The sequence below is a fragment of the Carcharhinus amblyrhynchos genome, chromosome 1 (assembly GCF_965287045.1).
Source record: "Carcharhinus amblyrhynchos chromosome 1, sCarAmb.v2.hapA, whole genome shotgun sequence".
Lineage (NCBI taxonomy): Eukaryota > Metazoa > Chordata > Chondrichthyes > Carcharhiniformes > Carcharhinidae > Carcharhinus > Carcharhinus amblyrhynchos.
The window spans coordinates 144,869,178-144,888,373 of NC_137324.1; the positions used below are offsets into that span (position 1 = coordinate 144,869,178).

Consider the following 19,196-nt stretch of genomic DNA (forward strand, 5'->3'; position numbering starts at 1 on the left):
GCTCATTTTAATGCTGCCAGCTGACTCTCTGACATTGAGGGTCCTATTTTACCATTTTGATTCTAAGTGCTGGGCGGACTTGAAACTGAGAGTGCTTTAGATTAGATTGTTAGACCCATTCTCAGGCACCCCCATAGGACTCTGCCTGAAAAAATATCAGCAATTCCAAATCATGCTGCACAAATCTGTGGGTGGGGTTTAACATGCCCAAAATCCTGCAAGTCCGATCAGTGCTTCCAACTGCACATTCGCACAAAAAGGAATGAATCTCCTGCCATACTGCTCCCACCCCCTCAACATTATTGACCCCTTTATTCCCCACATCCCCTCTGCCACCCAGAATGATTGCGGGCTCCTTCCCTCCCACCAAAGATCTCAGATAGAGTGGCAGTGGTTTCCCCCCTCACTGATCACAGACAGAGTGGCAGCGGACCCCCCTGTCCCCCTCAATGATCACAGGCAGAGTGGCAGTGGTTTCCCCCCTCACTGATTACAGGCAGAGTGGCAGCGGGCCCCCCTGTCCCCCTCACTGATCACAGGCAGAGTGGCAGCGGACTCCCCCTTTACCCCTCACTGATCACAGGCAGAGTGGCAGCAGACCCCCCCTTTACCCCTCACTGATCACAGGCAGAGTGGCAGCGGACTCCCCCTTTACCCCTCGCTGATCACAGGCAGAGTGGCAGCGGACTCCCCCTTTACCCCTCACTGATTACAGGCAGAGTGGCAGCGGACCCCCCTGTCCCCCTCACTGATCACAGGCAGAGTGGCAGCGGACCCCCCTTTACCCCTCACTGATCACAGGCAGAGTGGCAGCGGACTCCCCCTTTACCCCTCACTGATTACAGGCAGAGTGGCAGCGGACCCCCCTGTCCCCCTCACTGATCACAGGCAGAGTGGCAGCGGACCCCCCCTTTACCCCTCACTGATCACAGGCAGAGTGGCAGCGGACCCCCCTGTCCCCCTCAATGATCACAGCCAGAGTGGCAGCGGACCCCCCTGTCCCCCTCAATGATCACAGGCAGAGTGGCAGCAGACCACCCCCGCCCCGCCCCGCCCAATGACCACAGGCAGAGTGGCAGCGGACTCCCCCATTCCCCTTGTTGATCACAGGCAGAGTGACAGCAGACACTGCCCTCCTTCCTCCCAACCAATCTCAAGCAGAGAGCTGTCAGAAGCTCAGCACTTACCTCCTCGCTAACTGGAGCGCCCGAAGTATGCCTGTTTTGTGCCGATTCTGGATGGGTGAACACAGTGGTAAAGGGGAATTCCCGGTAAGGTTAGATGTGCAGCCCATTAAGTCAATTTAAATGCATGCAAATTGCAAGGTCCTGAACGTGGCCATTTTCGGGCCTTGGTAAACAGAAAACTGGCGCGGAGGTGGGTATGGACTAGTCTCCTCACATGCAATTTTACCAAGTTTTCATGCCCGAAAATGGGCACAACGTGATGGTAAAATCGAGCTCTAAGATTGCAACTGAGCATGTACAGAAGGTTCTCCCCTTAATGTTGCGGCACTAATAAGTATAGCTTTTTTATTTTGTCATGGAGCTAGGAAACTATGGCTTTGCTAAATTAGTAATAAACTACATATATTAATTCGTGCAACTAAAATATTTGATTTAAATAAAAGAAACAAATAAAAAAAGATTGGATAGATATGGTGTGCAGCAACTGCAAAATATAGGAGTTTGTGGCAAGCATTGTGATTCCAGAAAGCTGTACCTGTCGAGAGCATCTTCAGCTTGAGGAACTTTGGCTCAGGTTTTTGAGCTGGAGTCTAAGCTGCAGGTATTGGGGGGTATGAAAAAGGGGGAGAGTTACCTGGATACTTTGGTCCAGATTTTTGACATGAGGGAGAGGACAAACAACTGAGGTCACATCCGATACATTGATGTGAAAAAGGATTGTGCAGAACTGTGAACAAATCCTTTATGTTCTTCACTCCAGGCCCTTGTAGTAGGGGCAATAAGAAGAGGCAGTATTCCCCCACCTCCATCTTCACCTCTGAAGATGAGACAGAATATTCAGAGGGTGCATCGTCATATCATTTGCCTGCACCCTCCACTAGCACAGGGACATTGAGCTTGGTGGGTAGGCATTGGCAATGAGGCTCGGGGTAACAATCTAGTGAGCATATCACAGACGTGTCCTTGCAGTTACTGAAGATGTGACAGCTGAGATCCCTGCCTGTTGGAGGACTGCTGGAGACGGGATTCATACTGTCTCCAGGGATCGGTGCTGGGGCTTCAACTGTTTACCATATACATAGACGATCAGGAGGAGGGAGCTGAGTGTAGGGTAACAAAGTTTGCTGATGACACGAAGATGAGTGGAAAAGCGAATTGAGTGGAGGACACGGAAAGCCTGCAGAGAGATTTGGGTGGGCTGAGTGAGTGGGCGAGGACCTGGCAGATGGAGTATAACGTTAGCAAATGTGAGGTAATCAACTTTGGAAGAAATAATAGTAGGATGGAATATTATTTAAATGGTGAAAAGTTGCAGCATGCTACTATGCAGAGGGACCTGGGGGTCCTTGTGCAAGAATCACAAAAACTCAGTCTGCAGGTGCAGCAGGTGATCAAGAAGGTGAAAGGAGTGTTGGCCTTTATAGCGAGGGGGATTGAATATAAAAGTAGGGTGGTCTTGCTGCAACTGTACAGGGTACTGGTGAGGCCGCAGCTAGAGTACTGTGTGCAGTTTTGGTCCCCTTATTTGCAAAAGGATATATTGGCCTCGGAGGGGAGTACAGAGAAGGTTCACCAGGCTGATACCGGAGATGAGGGGGTTAGCTTATAAGGAGAGATTGAGTAGATTGGGCCTGTACTCATTGGAGTTTAGAAGGCTGAGGGGGGATCTTATAGAGACATATATGATAATGAAGGGGCTAGATAGGGTAGAGGTAGAGAGATTCTTCCCGCTTAGAAAGGAAACCAGAACTAGAGGGCACAGCCTCAAAATAAAGGGGGGTCAGGTTAGAACAGAGTTGAGGAGGAACTTCTTCTGTCAGAGGGTGGTGAATCTCTGGAATTCTTTGCCCATTGAAGTGGTGGAGGTTACCTCGTTGAATATATTTAAGTCACGGGTAGATAGGTTTTTGATAGACAGGGGAATTAAGGGTTATGGGGAGAAAGCGGGAAAGTGGAACTGACCCACTTCAGATCAGCCATGATCTTATTGAATGGCGGGGCAGGCTCGAGGGGCTAGATGGTCTATGCCTGCTCCTATTTATTATGTCCTTATGCTCGTACTGAGCCCTAAACTGATGACATGCCTCTGGATATAACCATAAGAAATCTCTCTGGGCGGTAGGGACAGACAGGGTCAGAATTAGGGAAACTGAGGCTATGCAAAACCTTGAGCAAAAGGTAGAGGAGCCTGCCCAAGTTCTGAAAGTTATCATTGCTGCAGCATGTGAATGCTTGGCTGCCTCCATGAAAAAGCTGATGCTTGCCACAGAGAGCCGATCCAGAGAATACTCAGTATCTGCCAGATATGTGTTCAGGTCTACATTCTGTTACTCTAGCCATGGGCTCATTCAGTGATGGCTATGAGAGAGGGGAACAGCTTCTCCTCTTGGAGCTGCAGATTAATCTGCTGGGATATTTAAAGACTAACCACGAGCCTTTCCCCACTGGACCACCCAGCTGCCAGACCTGCTGCTGGACTCCCTCACCTCCAGTTATCCTCCCAACAGGTCATCCCCATACCCACCTTGGACGTTTCATTGCATGACTTCCCCCCAAGCTCCATCCAATAATTGGCTAACACGTTCATCTTTGCGACACACTGCACCGAATGGAAGCAAAAAGATTCATTACCCAATTAGATTATGCTGGACTGTCAGCCAAACAGCAATTTGCCCCCAATTTCAATATCTGGTGAAGGGAAATGGTCAAAGCAAATGACGAAAAATTAATATTTTTACTGTCCTGATTGGCACAGAGCTTTGTCCTGGAGATTGCTCACCAATTCCTCGAGACACCAAGCCAATCCTGAAGGGTTAGTAACCCAAGTGGACCTCACAACCCCAACCACCCAGCTGCTGAAGCTGGATAACTTTCAGAGAGCGGAGTACCAGACAGTGCTTCTGCTTCTTTTGGCTCAGTGTGGGCTATAGACTATTCACAACATCACAATGTGCACGTAGGACACCAAAAATCTCCTCAGTTGCTGCTAAGAGGAATCTGGGATTAATGGTGTCCCTGGAAGCCCACACAAAGGACAGGGGATAGGAATGCAAATTCTGAGACAATCTGGAAAATCCAGGGCGGTTGGTCACCATGGTTACATATTTAAGAGGCACTTACAAGAATACAAATACCCAATTGTCCAGATCAAGTGTTTAATGATATCATTGTGCACTGTGCATGTTTATAACATATTGCAAGCTGCAAGGACTGTTCATTCTAAAGTGCATGATCGATTGGTGATTAAGAACCTGATTTGCTTGGAATGTAGGCTGTTTAAAAAAAATGTCATCAATCAATTCTTGTTTGTTGAAATGCAGTCGGACTAGGGAGGCAAATAAGAGAGGGTACAGAAGGCATCTCAGTATGGTTCATACCCAAAACTTAAATGTTGGCTCCTAGCTGGTTATAGTTTGTCCCATTCATACTATTTCAGACTTAGTCCTTTAATTAATAAAATCTAGTTCATGTGTATATATTTTTCAAAAGTCCCTTTAGTTGTGCAGAAGTAACTTCTATTGAATTCATTCTTTCAGAATTCTTGAAAACAATCGGATCCAAAAGATTACTCCGAAAACTTTCATGGGACTGAAGTCAGTCGTTCTCCTGTAAGTTCTGGTGTTAAGTTATACAGCGTCAAGCAACTTAAATAACGGTCCATCGTTTATTGATGTGAACTGATTGTTGATGGCTCTATTTTTCTAGAGCACTGCTGAACAATTCCTTCCATCAGCTGCCTAGTAAACCGATCTGTCAAGAGATGCCCAAATTAAACTGGCTGTAAGTAACCTCAGTTTTAATTCAAAATTGCATTGAAGTCTCAACCTGTTTAGTGACTCTGTTTAGCTATCAGTTAAAAGAAGGTAGAAGAATCAAAAATAGTGTGTGCACCACAGAAGAAGTTACTCTGTCTTATGTAATGTTCCTCACTTCAGTCTTGGTCAGAAGATCATGAGCGTGTTCTTCGTACCAATGTAATAAAGTGCTCTTTTAATAACATATTGAGGGCTGTAAGAATCTTGTACAGGTACTGGTAGTGGGAAATTTCAGTGGGAGAGTGCACTTTGTTGCATGGGAGTTGAAATGTCAGCTTCCCAATGTCGGGATGAAAGTAGGGAATTAAGACCGCAATGGTTTGAAGGCAGATTGAGCTTCCCAACAGCAGGCAAAGGGAATTATTTTTAATGCATAAAAAAATCAAAGTGCCCAATGGGCAGGAATACGGGGGGGGGGGGGGGGGGGGGCGGCTTGAACTGTGCTGGCCCTGCTTGTTCCTGTTTATGCCTTGCGAACTTTTTCTACCATAGACAAAACACACAGCTTCTTTAAATTGGCACTTCCTCTGGAAGTGACTCCCCCCAACATCTTTAGCACCCTTTACTACTCCTGGGCTGCCGACTGAATCTTTTATGATGTGGAGATGCTGGCGTTGGACGGGGGGTGGGCACAGTAAGAAGTCTCACAATACCAGTCCAGCAGGTTTATTTGGTATTATGAGCTTTCGGAGCACTGCTTCTTCATCAGGTGAGTCACCTGAAGAGGGGGCGACACTCCAAAAGCTTGTGATACCAAATATACTTGTTGGACTATAACCTGGCGTTGTGAGACTTCTTACAGTATCTTTTACATCTCTGCATTCTCTTGCTTTCTGCATTTCTCTGTTCATCAAACTCTGCTCTCGATCTTGGAGCCACTGACACAAGCAGTTTCTTTCTAGATTGTGGACTTCCCTGCCCGACAATGCTTCTTTTTCCACTTTCCATATCTAGAGCAACCTCCAGCACCTTCTTCAGAGTTATCCCTGACTCAGCCAATAGCTTCTTCTGTATTCACCCCACACACTAGATTTCTTAACATGTCATTAAGGGTGGGCCCATATTCACAGTGTGTTGCTATTTTCTTTAGGCTAGCCACAAAAGCTACTTTCGCTTCTAGAGGAGCTCTTGTAATCAAATTCAATTTATACTTTTGCATAATTACCAAAGGCTTTGGACGATAATGCCCTTTCACAAGATCTACGAATTCTGTAAAAGTCTTTGGGGGCTATCTTACTAAAAATAATCTCAGTGCCAAACAGGCGTGAAAGTGGGACAGAATCGTGCCCATTTTTTTGGCGAGCTCTCAGACACAATCTTTTTATGTTCTCTGTACAAGTGAGCAATCTGTACCTTTCCCCATTCCATCGCTGGCCTCCCCAGCCAATTGCTGATCTGATACCCCTCCCCGCCGTTATTCCCCGATTGCAGGGTGTGCAGTTCCCCTGCATCCCCTTAGGCCCCACCCCCTTCTGGGCCCGCCTCAGTCCCCCCTCCTTGGCACTGCTCAGTGTCCAGTAGGCATTGCAGACTGATGCTGGCAGGTTCCCAGGCTGGCACTACCCATAGAACACCTGGGGGCCTCAATGTCTTCCAGTCCCACCAGCAAGGCCGCCATACATGCTCCCCATTGGTGGGGGAACCATGCATGATCTTCACTGGCGAGGGCCTCCTCCAGTGAGGCCATTAAGGCAAGCGAGTTCAGACAATACTGTCCCGGACTCAATAATCGTATTAAAATAAACTCATGAATATTTAAATCAGCTGATCACGCCAGCTCCACAGTGCCGGTGGTATTGCGAGGGGTGGGTGCAAACCCAGTTTTGCTGCCTCTCTTGAGAGTTTGCCACGTTGGTCGACTGGCGGAACGAGCCAATAAGATTGTCCCCTTTGTATCGGGCATCTGGAAATGTCAGACTCAATTAAGTTGTAAGTTTGGGCTCCAAACTGTAAGTAGGATAATCTTTCTCTTCTCCTCCCCCACTATTTTGTTTGCCTGGAAAAAGCACTGCTGACGATCAACATGTTGACTCGAAGCTTTGGAGTTTGGATGAAACAGCTCTAATTTGCATTAAGAAGAATTTTGGTGAAGCACTGGTTGTAGACTGGCTGACTTGAATTATTTGAATATGAGGCCTGTTTCTTCTCTTCCGTGACAATTAGAAGGCGCCATCCTCATCGCCAATATAATGTCTGTGATTGTCTACCACCAGGTTTGAACAACAAACTATTTATTAGAATAACCATAGCTATTTACAGAGTGCTAGGATGTGCTCCCAACTTGTACAGCTCCAGGATTGAATTTGTCAGAAAAGCCCGGGATCAGCCCCAGGATTCATACTGTTCAGCCTGATTGGCCAGTTGGGTTACATGACCTTTCAAAACCTCATCCCTTCAGAGATCTTGCTACTGCAAAAGTGCAACTTTGTAAATAAATGGACAAGCATCTAGAAGTTGGCACCAGTGTTACCCTTCTCTAATTGGCTCTCTGGAATAGAACAATTATTGTCAACTTCCAATTATCATTGGCTAGCTAGAACCCATTGCTTTGTGTGTTGGATTGAATACTAGGTCACAATGTCACTACTGTTGTTGGTTTCAGCTTTACATTTCCCAGTTGGGTTCCTGAAATTTTAGGAGCTTTGAATCATTTGAACGTCACTACTTTCTCTAGGTTTGTGGTTTAAAGTGTTCACATGTTCAGCTCTCAGGCAAATGGGTTTATAAGCTTATGACTAAACCACAAAATACATTTCTATCCATGTTTCTTGAACAAAACTGGGATTAAACGTTACAAATTATTGCTGCTTTTGATTCATTAAGTTGACTTCTAAAGCTTCAAAGAAAATATGCAGCATGCTTAAGGATTGTATAATAAAGTTTTCTAAATTCAGTTCATTTGTATAAAGTATTACATAATCTCTCTTCTAGGGATTTTGAAGGCAATCAGATTGAATCTGTGAAGAATGGCACTTTTACGTTTTGCACTCAACTAACTGTACTGTAAGTACATTGGTCACACAGCTTGCCACATTGCAGATTAATTCATAGTTCCCCACTCAACTTTCACCCCTTCAAATTTAGCTTTACTTTCTGAAATTAGTTCTGTAATATTAAAATCAATGCAAGATGGTAAACTGTTAATTTCAAAAGCAAACTTTCAAACTCCCATTCCTTTGCAGGGGCTATCAGCCCTTCTCCAGTTATTCTTTGTCCCAGTTATACATTACTTCCATCAGAATGAGCTGAATTTTGGGGAGTAAAACCAAACTTTAGCATCTTCCCCTACATTTCTTGATCCCTCAATAAAATGTTGGTTAAACTCTGTCAAAGGCTGCTGATATATTTGTCATGTTATTATACTGGCATAATACCATGGATATATTCACTGTAAAATACACTAGGCGCCAATCATTCATACAGGATTGGGTAAACTCATCATAGGTTTGTTTGTTTATTAAAACCAGGCACCCAAGACAGTTATACATAGCAATAAAGCTTTAAGATGCCCCAATTCAAAGCAACAGTTAACCCAAGACTGAGTTACATGACACACTTCCCTTCTAGTGGTCTCATGTTAAATCCCTGAAAGATATATTACAACAATATTAATCTCTTATATTGGTACCACAGCATTTTAAAATCTTTTTACAGTATTACTTTAAAAAGAAGACTATGATATGTTTTGATGTATTTTAATCAATATCTCAGCATTAAATCTCTTTATTGGCATTTAATTTTCCTTCTGAATTCTAATCTATCTTGTCACAAAAGTACAGTACTGCGATTTTGCCGGAAACAAATCGAGAGTTAGACATTTTTGTCTCCTGCTCGAAGCTCGCCTTGTACAATCTCCATTTTAATCACTTTCATCAAAGATCTGAATTCATTGTTGTAACTGATGGATTTTTTTAATGTCAGCAAAACTTTAAAATGTAAAGCGATAAAAAAAGGTGTAAATCTAAAATAAAAATACAAAATGCCGGTAAAGATAGATTACCCAACTGGATACAGGTCTTCAGCAGAAATGGAAGGTTGGTTCAAACATTCATCATTTTTTTATTTTTTTAGCTGTGGATTGAGCAGCATTTTTACCATTTTCTGTTTCTCCATTTCGGTAATTGTGAATTCACAAGAACAATTACAGTATGAAATAACTTGGCCCGGTAACAGAAGCAGTAAATAAGAAACATATCAGTACATTCACCCATTTAACAATTGCATTCTTTTCAGGGTACTTCGCAGGAATAAAATCAACTCTATACAGGAAGGTGCTTTTACATCTTTACAAAGGCTAGCAGAACTGTAAGTTTTTTCAAGAACTGGAAGGAAATATGTATTAAATTTATAAAATTTAATGAAAATTTAATGAAAATAAAATTTAATGGCTTAACTCTGAAGATCTACATCTCATGGCAAGATCTGGACATATTTTGTCAGTTCTCAGTTAAAACAGTGAGTTTTAACATCGTGACAATAAGGCAGTCTATTTTAAGGGCAAGGGAAAACTGTCTGTCTTGCTTTCCTTCAGACATTTCTCCAGAGCATTCAAAGTGATCTTGAGAAAGTCTATGGTATTAATTGCGTTTTCATCCAGTCCAAGTTAGCTGCATGAAGAAAAGCACTCCTGTAAGTAGATGAAAAAGAGGTGGGGAACTATAATGCTGTGCCACGTGAAATACCAAAGGGGAAATTATCATTTTGGGCGGTGGAAAGCACATGCCTGTTCTGCAGGAGATGCTACGAGTGTCATGGAGTATTTTAACAGCCAGGTTTCAATATCATAAAGATGGCAAACTGCCTGGAACAGGAATCTAGAGAGAGCTGCCCAGATTCTGGTCAGCCGATACTAAGAACTCTTTGGACTACCGAGCTTGTGTTCAGGTGGAGGAAGCGGGGTGTGGAGGGTTATGTATACAAGGAGAGAGCCTAGGAAGGCAGTGGCCCGATATTATTTTGGGGGGGGCAAAGAGGAACACTTACACTTCACTGTAATTCCTGCTGCTAACTGGAGAGAGGCCCGGAATAGTGGTGCGTGCAAATGATGAGCAGGAGCTGAGACCTCTAAATGTCCTTCCAAGGATTTCATAGCTCTGAATGGCCTGAAAAGAATTCTCCAAAGACGTATGGGTAAGGTGGATTGACCATGCTAAATTGACCTTCAGTGTCAGGGGGATTAGCAGGGTAAATATGTGGGGTTGTTGTAGGATTGTTGTTCGATGCAGACTCGATGGGCCATAATGGCCTCCTTCTGTACTGTAGGAATTATATGATTCTATGAATGCCACTGCAGAGGAACATGGGGTTTGCCTTTCAGGGGCTCGCACCCTGCCCCAGAAGTCAAGTCAACTGGATTCACTCGCTGCCAGCGCACTCCACAGCCATAATACACTGGGTGAGGTAAATTGTTGAAGAGTGGAACCTCTGCCTCTCACTGGCTTGTTAACAAACTCAGTTGAGCCTAATTTTTATTTAAATATGGCAGGCAGGCTGCCAATTTCAGTGCCCACCCACCTATCATGTTATGAAGCTCAGAATGGATGGACACCTGCCCTATTTTACATACCCCCTGTCCATCATGGTGCCACGGGGATTTACATTTGAATATAATTTGAATGTGGCCTTTGAGTACTGGCAGTGCAGGTGTCAATTCCACTGACTTGTGTCCTCCAAGGAGAGGCTAACATGGAAGCAAAAGCAAATGCTACTCCTTTAGGCATTGTTGCTGGCTGAGTGAGACTTCCTTCTCCAGTTTCATCATATTCTAAGCCTGTAAGCTTAATATTATGCTCTGCACTCAGCTTGCCAGAATGCATTCGGTCGCTGTTCCTCTTTCAACACTGAATCCATGTGCCCACCTCATGGCTGCTCATGTCCTTCTGCTATCCCTATCCATGTCAGTCTGGTACTACGAGCCATAGAATCACAGAATCCCTACAATGCAAAAGGAGGTCATTTGGGTGTGCACTGACTCTCCGAAACTACATCTTAACCAGGTCCCATCCCACTACTCAATCCCTATAACGCTTTGTATGTAGATCTGTTTGTGAACAGAACTCCCACTTACCTGACAAAGGCACTGCGCTCCGAAAGCTAGTGGCTTTTGCTACCAAATAAACCTGTTGGACTTTAACCTGCTGTTGCGAGTCTTCTTAAGCTGTGTATTTACCATGGCTAATCCCCCCTAACCTGCACATATTGGCAATTTAAAGGCAATCTAAAGGCAATTTAGCATGGCTAATACACCTAACCTGCACATCTTTGGACTGTGGGAGGAAACCGGAGCATCTGCAGAAACCCCAACAGACACGGGGTGCCAGTCTCTTCCTACCCTAAGCGAACAGGACTTCCCTCCAAGCTCATGCCACCAAGAGGAGCACCTCCAGGGAGGTATCAGAGAACCTGGGCACCACCCTTGCTCTACCTTCTGCCATGTCACAATTTCTCCCTGTCCCAGACTTTTAGCTGCCTTGCCTTGTCTGAGCCACTACTTCCTCCCAACCACACCTATTAAATGACTGGCTGCCATGCCTGTTGACTGGACATTCCCAGCAATCTCACACTCCCACTTCCCAGCCATTCCACCTCAGCCTTGATGTTGGGACTTGCCTGCTACCAGGAAAATTCCAGCCTTAGACCCAGGGATAATTGTCACAGTCTCACACGATTTTAGTCACTGAGGGTGTTGTGATCACTACCAGTCTTTACTTATGTCACAATTTGAAAATATTTTAAACTTATGAAAATTTCTCATCTATTTGCCCTATGGGTACAAAGGATAACCATTATGCTGTGAATAATTTTACATTCCCTCAACACTCACTGTTGATAAATCTGAGATCATCTTTGTTAGCTCGAGTCAAGGTTAATTGTTTATAATTCTCAGTTAATTGAAATCCAAAACTGATTAAGTTAGGACTTCGAGGACAAGTGAAAAGTGTTAAAAATGTAAATATTTAAAAAATGAGAGAGTGTGTTTTTCTTTAGAAAATTAGATAATTGTGTAAAATCATGCTGCCGGTGAGAACCTTGTCTCCAGCAGTGTATGTTTACTTAGTTAACTTCACTGCCAGAGGGAATAATGTTTAAACTTATCCTGCAGCAAAATTGTTTATCAGTAAACAAACAAAATTTAAATAAAAATAGGGGAAGATTGAGACAGTGGGAAAAAGTTGCAAAGGAAGCAAACTAAAATGTCTTTAATTTAAAAGATCAAACTCACTACAGAAACCTAGAAATCTTCAGGATCCATTAGCAATCTGAAGATTTAAATTTTAATTATTACTACTCATAAAAATTGTAGACCATATAAATGTGAAATTACATAAAGTTCTCAGTCAATGGATTACATCATATCATTTAATTGAATATATTCATTAAAGACAAGTTCTGCAAAAAAGAGAATGCAAATGGAATGGAGGAATGAGACATTAATCTACATTGTCACTGGTTGTACAATATTTTTAGCTTTCTATAGCTTATTCCCAACATCATGGGGAAATGTTACATAGAAGCAAAATACTTGTTCTTTATACCAGATCTTTCAATCCATTCTAATGTTTAAAGTTTATTTATTAATGTCACAAGTGGGCTTATATTAACATTGCAATGAAGTTTTTGTGAAAATCCCCTGTTGCCAACTCTGGTGCCTGTTCGGGTACACTAAGGGAGAATTTAGCATGGCTAATGCACCTAAGCAGCACACCTTTCAGACTGTGCGAGGAAACTGAAGTACCCAGACGAAACCTGTGCAGACACAAGGAGAATGTGCAGACTCCTCACAGCTGGGAATCGAACCCGGGTCCCTAGCACTGTGAGGCAGCAGTCCTAATCACTGTGCCACCATGCTGCCCCAAGTGGTTATGAAATTGATTGGACAGAAGTATTTGACCAAGTCACCTCCTTGTCTACTTGGGAATGCTTATTAGAAAACCGGAGAGGGGGGAAAATCTTTTACGTGAGCATTAAAGGAATACTTGGGGCATAAATTTAGTTCCAGTAGCAACATCGAGGGAGCGCTACATAAGCTATGCATCCTCTTGTGGAGGCCATTCATGTGTACATCACTTGTGTGTACCAAAAGAATGTGGTGAAGAAATGCAGTCCTGGCAAAGACTGATATGATGTTAGGCTTCTTAACTTGGACCACCCAGGTCCATTGAAGGAATTTTCTTGTCAATCTGCAATGAAGACGTGTTAAGCTGCAAGATGGGCCTGTAGTTTTGTTTAAAGGCCAGCCAAATATTTTGCAAGTAAGGTAATTCTGAAGAATGCAAAGGACTATTTCGAGGTGTTCTGTTGACTTTCCAGGTTTTGACAAGGAGTTTTGCTGCAAACGCATAGGGAAGGCAGAAGAATAGCTAAAGTTTTCATTAGTGTCACAAATAGGCTTACATTAACACTGCAATGAAGTTAGCGTGGAAATCCCCTAGGCGCCACAATCCAGTGCCTGTTCGGGTACACTGAGGGAGGATTTAGCATGGCCAATGCACTTGAGGTGACCGATCCACACAAATTACAAACAGAACAGGGCTACAATTGCAGTGTCTCTGGATTAATTGCATAGGGAGGTGGTGCAATTAGGGATGTGAAATCTTTGCACAATGCCCAGCCAACTTAGAGCCAGATTCCAATATATCCTCAATAGTGTCACAAGGCTATGTGACAGGCAACCCACTTATGCTTGGATGACTCACTATTTAATGATCCTAATCTGATATTAGCCTGCAAAGTATATGAAGTGTCAGTGTTGTGGGTGTGAGTGTGTTCGTTAGTGCTGTTTCGTTGCTCTCTTTGTCCTTGGGCTGCTGTGGCTAAACAGGCAGAAATTCTTGGATATCTGAAAGCAGGATTTCAGAAGGGGAAGGTTGATATTGGGGCTGGAAGCAAGCGATCCATGTTCATACCTTCAGTAGCTTGTTCATCACACCAGATCTCAAGATGAGGATGTCCTAGGACTGAAAAGGTGTTAAAGCAGGAACATGCCATCACCCCCAATGTTCTCAGCAAAGCAGGATGCCACAAACTGTTACGGCCAGCCCTAAGATGCTGAGCACTATCTCCTGTACCCTACAGAGGACATACAGGCAGTGTGTCTCTGCCTGGTCTGCTCCCTTCTGTTATGTACAATGTTGTCCTGCATGAGAGAGGACAGAGTGTCAGTGATTGACTAGCACTGTATTTGGGTGGTGTGTCTGCAAGAGGAATGTGGAGGCAGTGAATGGGTGGGTGTGTGAAAGTGAAATAGATTATCTGGTTGTTATAATTGAGTTGTCAGTGCCAAAGAGTGGTGACGTGTGTATTCTGGGAATGTGGGATGTTGAGCAGCATGGCAGGTTGATGGTGTGGTGGATAAGAGATGTGAAGCATTCACTGACCATTCACATTACTCCTTGCTGCACTACTGCCAGGTCCCCAAGGCCAAAAGTCAGGAACTGACCTCCTGCTGCCACAATCTTCTCAGATGGTTCTTTAAGGCCCCTACAGAAGCCTATGTCTCTGCTCTATTACTAATGCCTCCAGTACTATATCCATATCCATGGAACCCTCTCTCTACTGTGGTAATCTGTTTTCCGTGTTTTGAATTACATTACATGTATACACTGTAACTCCCCTATAAGAAAGACATGCGGCCTTTAAGAACAGAAAGTTGGCTGAACCACATGCTGTTAACTGTTCACCCCCCTGCTGAGTGCAGAGGCAGCCAGCAGCATGGGGGGCATTCGGCCCTATGCTATGATCATGGCGGTAAATCTGTATGCTGCCTACCTCCATCAGAACCAGCATGGGCAGGGCAAAAATTCCCACCCAGAGCCCATAAACAGGGCAGGCCAACTTTTCAGCCCTTAGATTTGAGCTTTACCGCAGGAATGTGATGAAAATTGGTGTAATTAGATTTACGACAAGTGAAAATCGTACTTGTGTTCGTGGAAAGCAGATTGAATTCACAACTGATGTTATCCATGAATACTCCAGATTTCTTACTGACATGTCTTGTTGGAACTGATATACCCTTTCTGTCTGTTTTTGCAGGGACTTGTCTTCAAACAGGATTCAAGAATTGCCACACAATCTTTTTAAGCAACTTCGAGGACTCCTACAATTGTAATTTCATTATTAACGATATTTATATTGCTAACCTATTTCCCCTTGCATGCTAAAACTTAGAATTATGTTATTTCTGACTTTTCTTTTTTAGTAATATAAATAACTGTTTTGTACAATCTGTGTTTCCAGATAAGAATTCATCAATATTAAAATGGAACACTGATGATACAAAGACTACTAGTATACAATGGAAATCTGCCAAACCTGAGAAAAGTAACATAGCGTTGTAGACTGAGATTACTCCTCTCAGCTCAGAATAACTGAACTCAGCTATACTCCGCTTATCAGTTCCAAATATTGACAAAGTTTTCATGTTATGTAAGAGTGGAGATGATCAACTTTGCTAACACTATGTGGGTCCAAGACACATTTAAATTGTATTATACCAAAAGATTATGGGGGTGATTGTCTCAAAAAAAATTGTGTCAAATTCACATGAAAACTGAAGTAAATCATGCTGTTTTTTTCAGAGGGAGTTTAGAGAAGAATCTCCCACACTCTGTGCTGAGTGCACCAGCGTGAATCACATAAACAAATCCAGGGGCAGGGCCTATTCCTGCTGGAGAGGCCGAGTAGCATAGCACTGAGTGAGCTACTGCACATGTGCTGATCTGTCAGCACTGAGATCGGTGCATGCACAGTGGCTCTTGTATGTGGGCCTTCCAATTGCTGGCCAGCTCAATCGATAGCCAGCTCCGCAATGCTGCCCTTCCGGCCTCCTACGGCTCGAGCCCTACGAACGTGCCTGGGCTCAGCCTCGACTGCTGATCCTCCAGTACCGACACCCTCCACCCCCTCTCTGCAGTGCCAAACCCCCTAGCAGGCTGACTGCTCCCTCAACCACAATGGGCAGCCTCGCTGGCTCCCTCCCTCCCTCTGCTCGCGATCCCAGTGCAGAGTGGCAGTGGGACCTCCCCAATCCATACCAATCACCCCATTACGCCCAATGGGTAGTGCCAAGGTGCCCCATGGGCATTGGTACTTTGAGCCTTGGGCAGTGCCAAGGGGCCCAGACAGGCACTGCTTAGATGCCAACGCCCAGGGTGCATCATTTCCCCCGCCGTCCAACGCTCAGGAGGGCCCTGATTGCCTCCTTCACCCCCGCAGAGTTGGGCCACCAGTCCCATTTGGTGGGAAGCTCCTGTAAACCCTGCTGGAGTGAACCACTCCTGGTGGTGGGGGAGAGGCGAGTGGGTCTGGAGACATCAGTCCTGAATTTACAAACTAAATTACGTTCAAATTGTCCCCTGCATCTCAGGGCCAGATGCCCAGTGTGAATGCTGCATATTGGGTGCTGCTTAAATCTCCTGGCCTGTTGCATTTAAAAATCAGTGCAGTGGGATGGGAGAATCACCCCCTATATTTTATGTATATTTATGCAGTTTCCAGATAACAATATTAGAAATTTCACAAGGACTTGTTGCAGTTTTATTGCAGTCAATGTCGAACTTGAGGAAGTCTAATCATATCTGACTAATTTTGTATTTAAATATACAACGCCTTTCTTCTTTATTCTTTCATGGAATGTGGGCGTTGCTGACAAGGCCAGCATTTATTGCCCATCCCTAACTGCCGTAGAACTAAGAGGCCTGCTAGGCCATTTCAGAGGGCAGTGAAGAGTCAACCACATTACTGTAGGTCTGGAGTCCATTCTTGTTGTATCCACTCTATCAATACATTTCACAATTTTAAAAACCTCCATTAAATCTGCCCTCAGATGCTTCTTTCGAGAGAAAAGAGACAGCCTTTCAATCTTTTCCTGATTATGTATACCCATACATTTTTGGAATCGTTCATATAAATCTAAGCCAGATCAGGTACAGATGGCAGAATTCTTCAACTTCAACAAGACATCCCAACTCAACGTTCTGACCAATGAAACCAAGCATGCCGAATGCCTCCTTCACCTCTTCACCAAATTGGCCTCCTTCTGAGCCACAACAGTTCTGTTCATTTGTTGCTGTCCTCCTGAAAATTGACTATCCACCCCCTCCAGCAATCTGCAAATGTAGAAATTGTGTTTTAATTCCAAAGTCCGAATTATTTATTTAAATTATGAACCGCAGTGACCCCAGCACTGATCCTCATGGAATGCCACGTCCCACCATCCACCGCGCCAAATTCTCTACTCCACCTCTCTGCTTTATCTTTGAATGTCAGCGAATAATGCATTCTCTGATCTTATTCATTAGTGTATTGTGGATCACCTTGATCAGAATTCTCCAATCTTGCCCATGGCTGGGATTCTCTGTTGTCTCTACAATGAATGGAGATTTGGCTGAGACAGCAGTGTAGGACGTACAAGACCAGAGAATTCCAGCCTTCATCAACAACCTTTTGGAAGTCTACATACTTTACATTTACTGCATTACCATTGTCTACACTCTATTATCTCCTCAAAAAACCATGGTTGGTCAAGCAAGATTTTCCCTATTGGAATCCATGCTGATTATTCATTATTATATTTATTATTTCCAGATGTTCTTCTATTCTCTACTTTAGTAGGGTTTCCATTATTATTTCTCCAATGATGTTACACTGACCAATCTATAGTTCCTTGAGCTAATTCCACCCATTTCTTAAATACAGGAATTACATTTACCAACCTCCAGATTTCTGACACTACACTTTTTTTCTAAATTTTTTTATTTAGTTCACTTATGGGATGTAGGCCTTGCTAGCTTGACCAGCATTTATTGCCGATCCCTAGTTGCCCTTGGGAAGGTAGTGGTGGGTTGCATTCCTGAATTATTAAAGTCCCAGATGTGTACGTACACCCATTGTGCTGTTAGGGAGCGAGTTCTAGGATTTTGTCCAACGACAGTGAAGGTCCAACATTATACTTCCAGGTCAAGAAGGTGAGTGACTTGGAGGATAACCTCCAGGTGTTGGTGTTACCAGATATCTGCTGTCCTTGTTCTTCTAGACGGAAGTGGTTGTGTGCTTTGGAAGTGCTGTCTAAGGAACCTTAGTGAGTTTCTGAAGTGAATCATTTAGATGGTACAGACTGCTGCTACTGTTTGTTGATGGCGGAGGGATTAAATGTATGTGAAAGGAGTAGCAATCAAGTAGGCTATTTGTCCACGATGGTGTCAAGTTTCTTGAGTGTTGTTGGAACTGAATTTATCCAGGCAAGTGGGAAGTATTCCATCACACTACTGGTTAGTGTCTGTAGATGGTGTGCAAGTGATTTGGGTGCCAGGAGGTGAGTCATTCTATGCAAGATTCCTAGCCTTTGACATGCTTTTATAGCCACTGTATTTATATGGCTAGTAAGAAGACTGACATCATTTATATGGCTGTTTCTGGTCAATGGTAAGCCTCGGATGTTGATAGTCTGAATTCAGTGATGATAATACAATTGAATGTCAAGGGATGATGGTTAGATCCTCTCTTATTGGAGCTAGTCATTGTTTGGCATTTGTGTGGTGTGAATGTTCCTTGCCAATTATCAGCCAATGCCTGGCTTTGTCCACGTCTTGCTTCCACATCTTGCTGCATTTGGACATGGATGCTATCAGTATCTGAATGCTGAACATTGTGCTGTTATCGAGAAACATCCCCTCTTCTGACCTTATGATGGAAGAAATGTAACTGATGAAGCACCTGAAGTTGAATGGGTCTAGGAGACTACGTAGACCCACTTGAGCGTGGCACTGTGGCACAGTGATTAGCACTGCTGCTTCATAGCGCCAGGGACACAGATTCGATTCCCAGCTTGGATCACTGTCTGTGTGCAGTTTGCACATACTCCCCATGTCTGCTTGGGTTTCTTCTGGATGCTCTGGTTTCCTCCCACAGTCCAAAGATGTGTGGATTAGGTGGATTGGCCATTCTAAATTGCCCTTAAGTGTCAGGAGGACTAGCTAAGGTAAAGGTGTGGCATCATGGAGATTGGGCCTGGGTGGAATTGTGGTTGGTGCAGACTCAATGTGCCAATTGGCCTTCTTCTGCACTGTAGGATTTTATGATTCTGTGATACCCTGAGGAACTCCTGCAGTGATGTCTCGGAGCTGAGATGGTTGACTTCCAACCACCACAACCATCTTTCTTTGCACCAGCTGTGACTCCAACCAGTGGAGAATTT

The 19,196-nt window shown here is 44.0% G+C and overlaps 1 protein-coding gene across 1 annotated transcript in view; it reads left to right on the forward strand.

Annotated features, from left to right (window-relative positions):
• Nucleotides 1-19,196, forward strand: part of rxfp1 (relaxin family peptide receptor 1) — a 96,846-nt gene that overhangs the window by 20,812 nt on the left and 56,838 nt on the right. Inside the window, exons 6-10 of the mRNA XM_080186472.1 lie at nucleotides 4,724-4,795; nucleotides 4,893-4,967; nucleotides 7,934-8,005; nucleotides 9,236-9,307; nucleotides 15,035-15,106. Coding sequence (XP_080042598.1) covers nucleotides 4,724-4,795; nucleotides 4,893-4,967; nucleotides 7,934-8,005; nucleotides 9,236-9,307; nucleotides 15,035-15,106 — 363 coding nt within the window. The remainder of the gene's footprint in view (nucleotides 1-4,723; nucleotides 4,796-4,892; nucleotides 4,968-7,933; nucleotides 8,006-9,235; nucleotides 9,308-15,034; nucleotides 15,107-19,196) is intronic.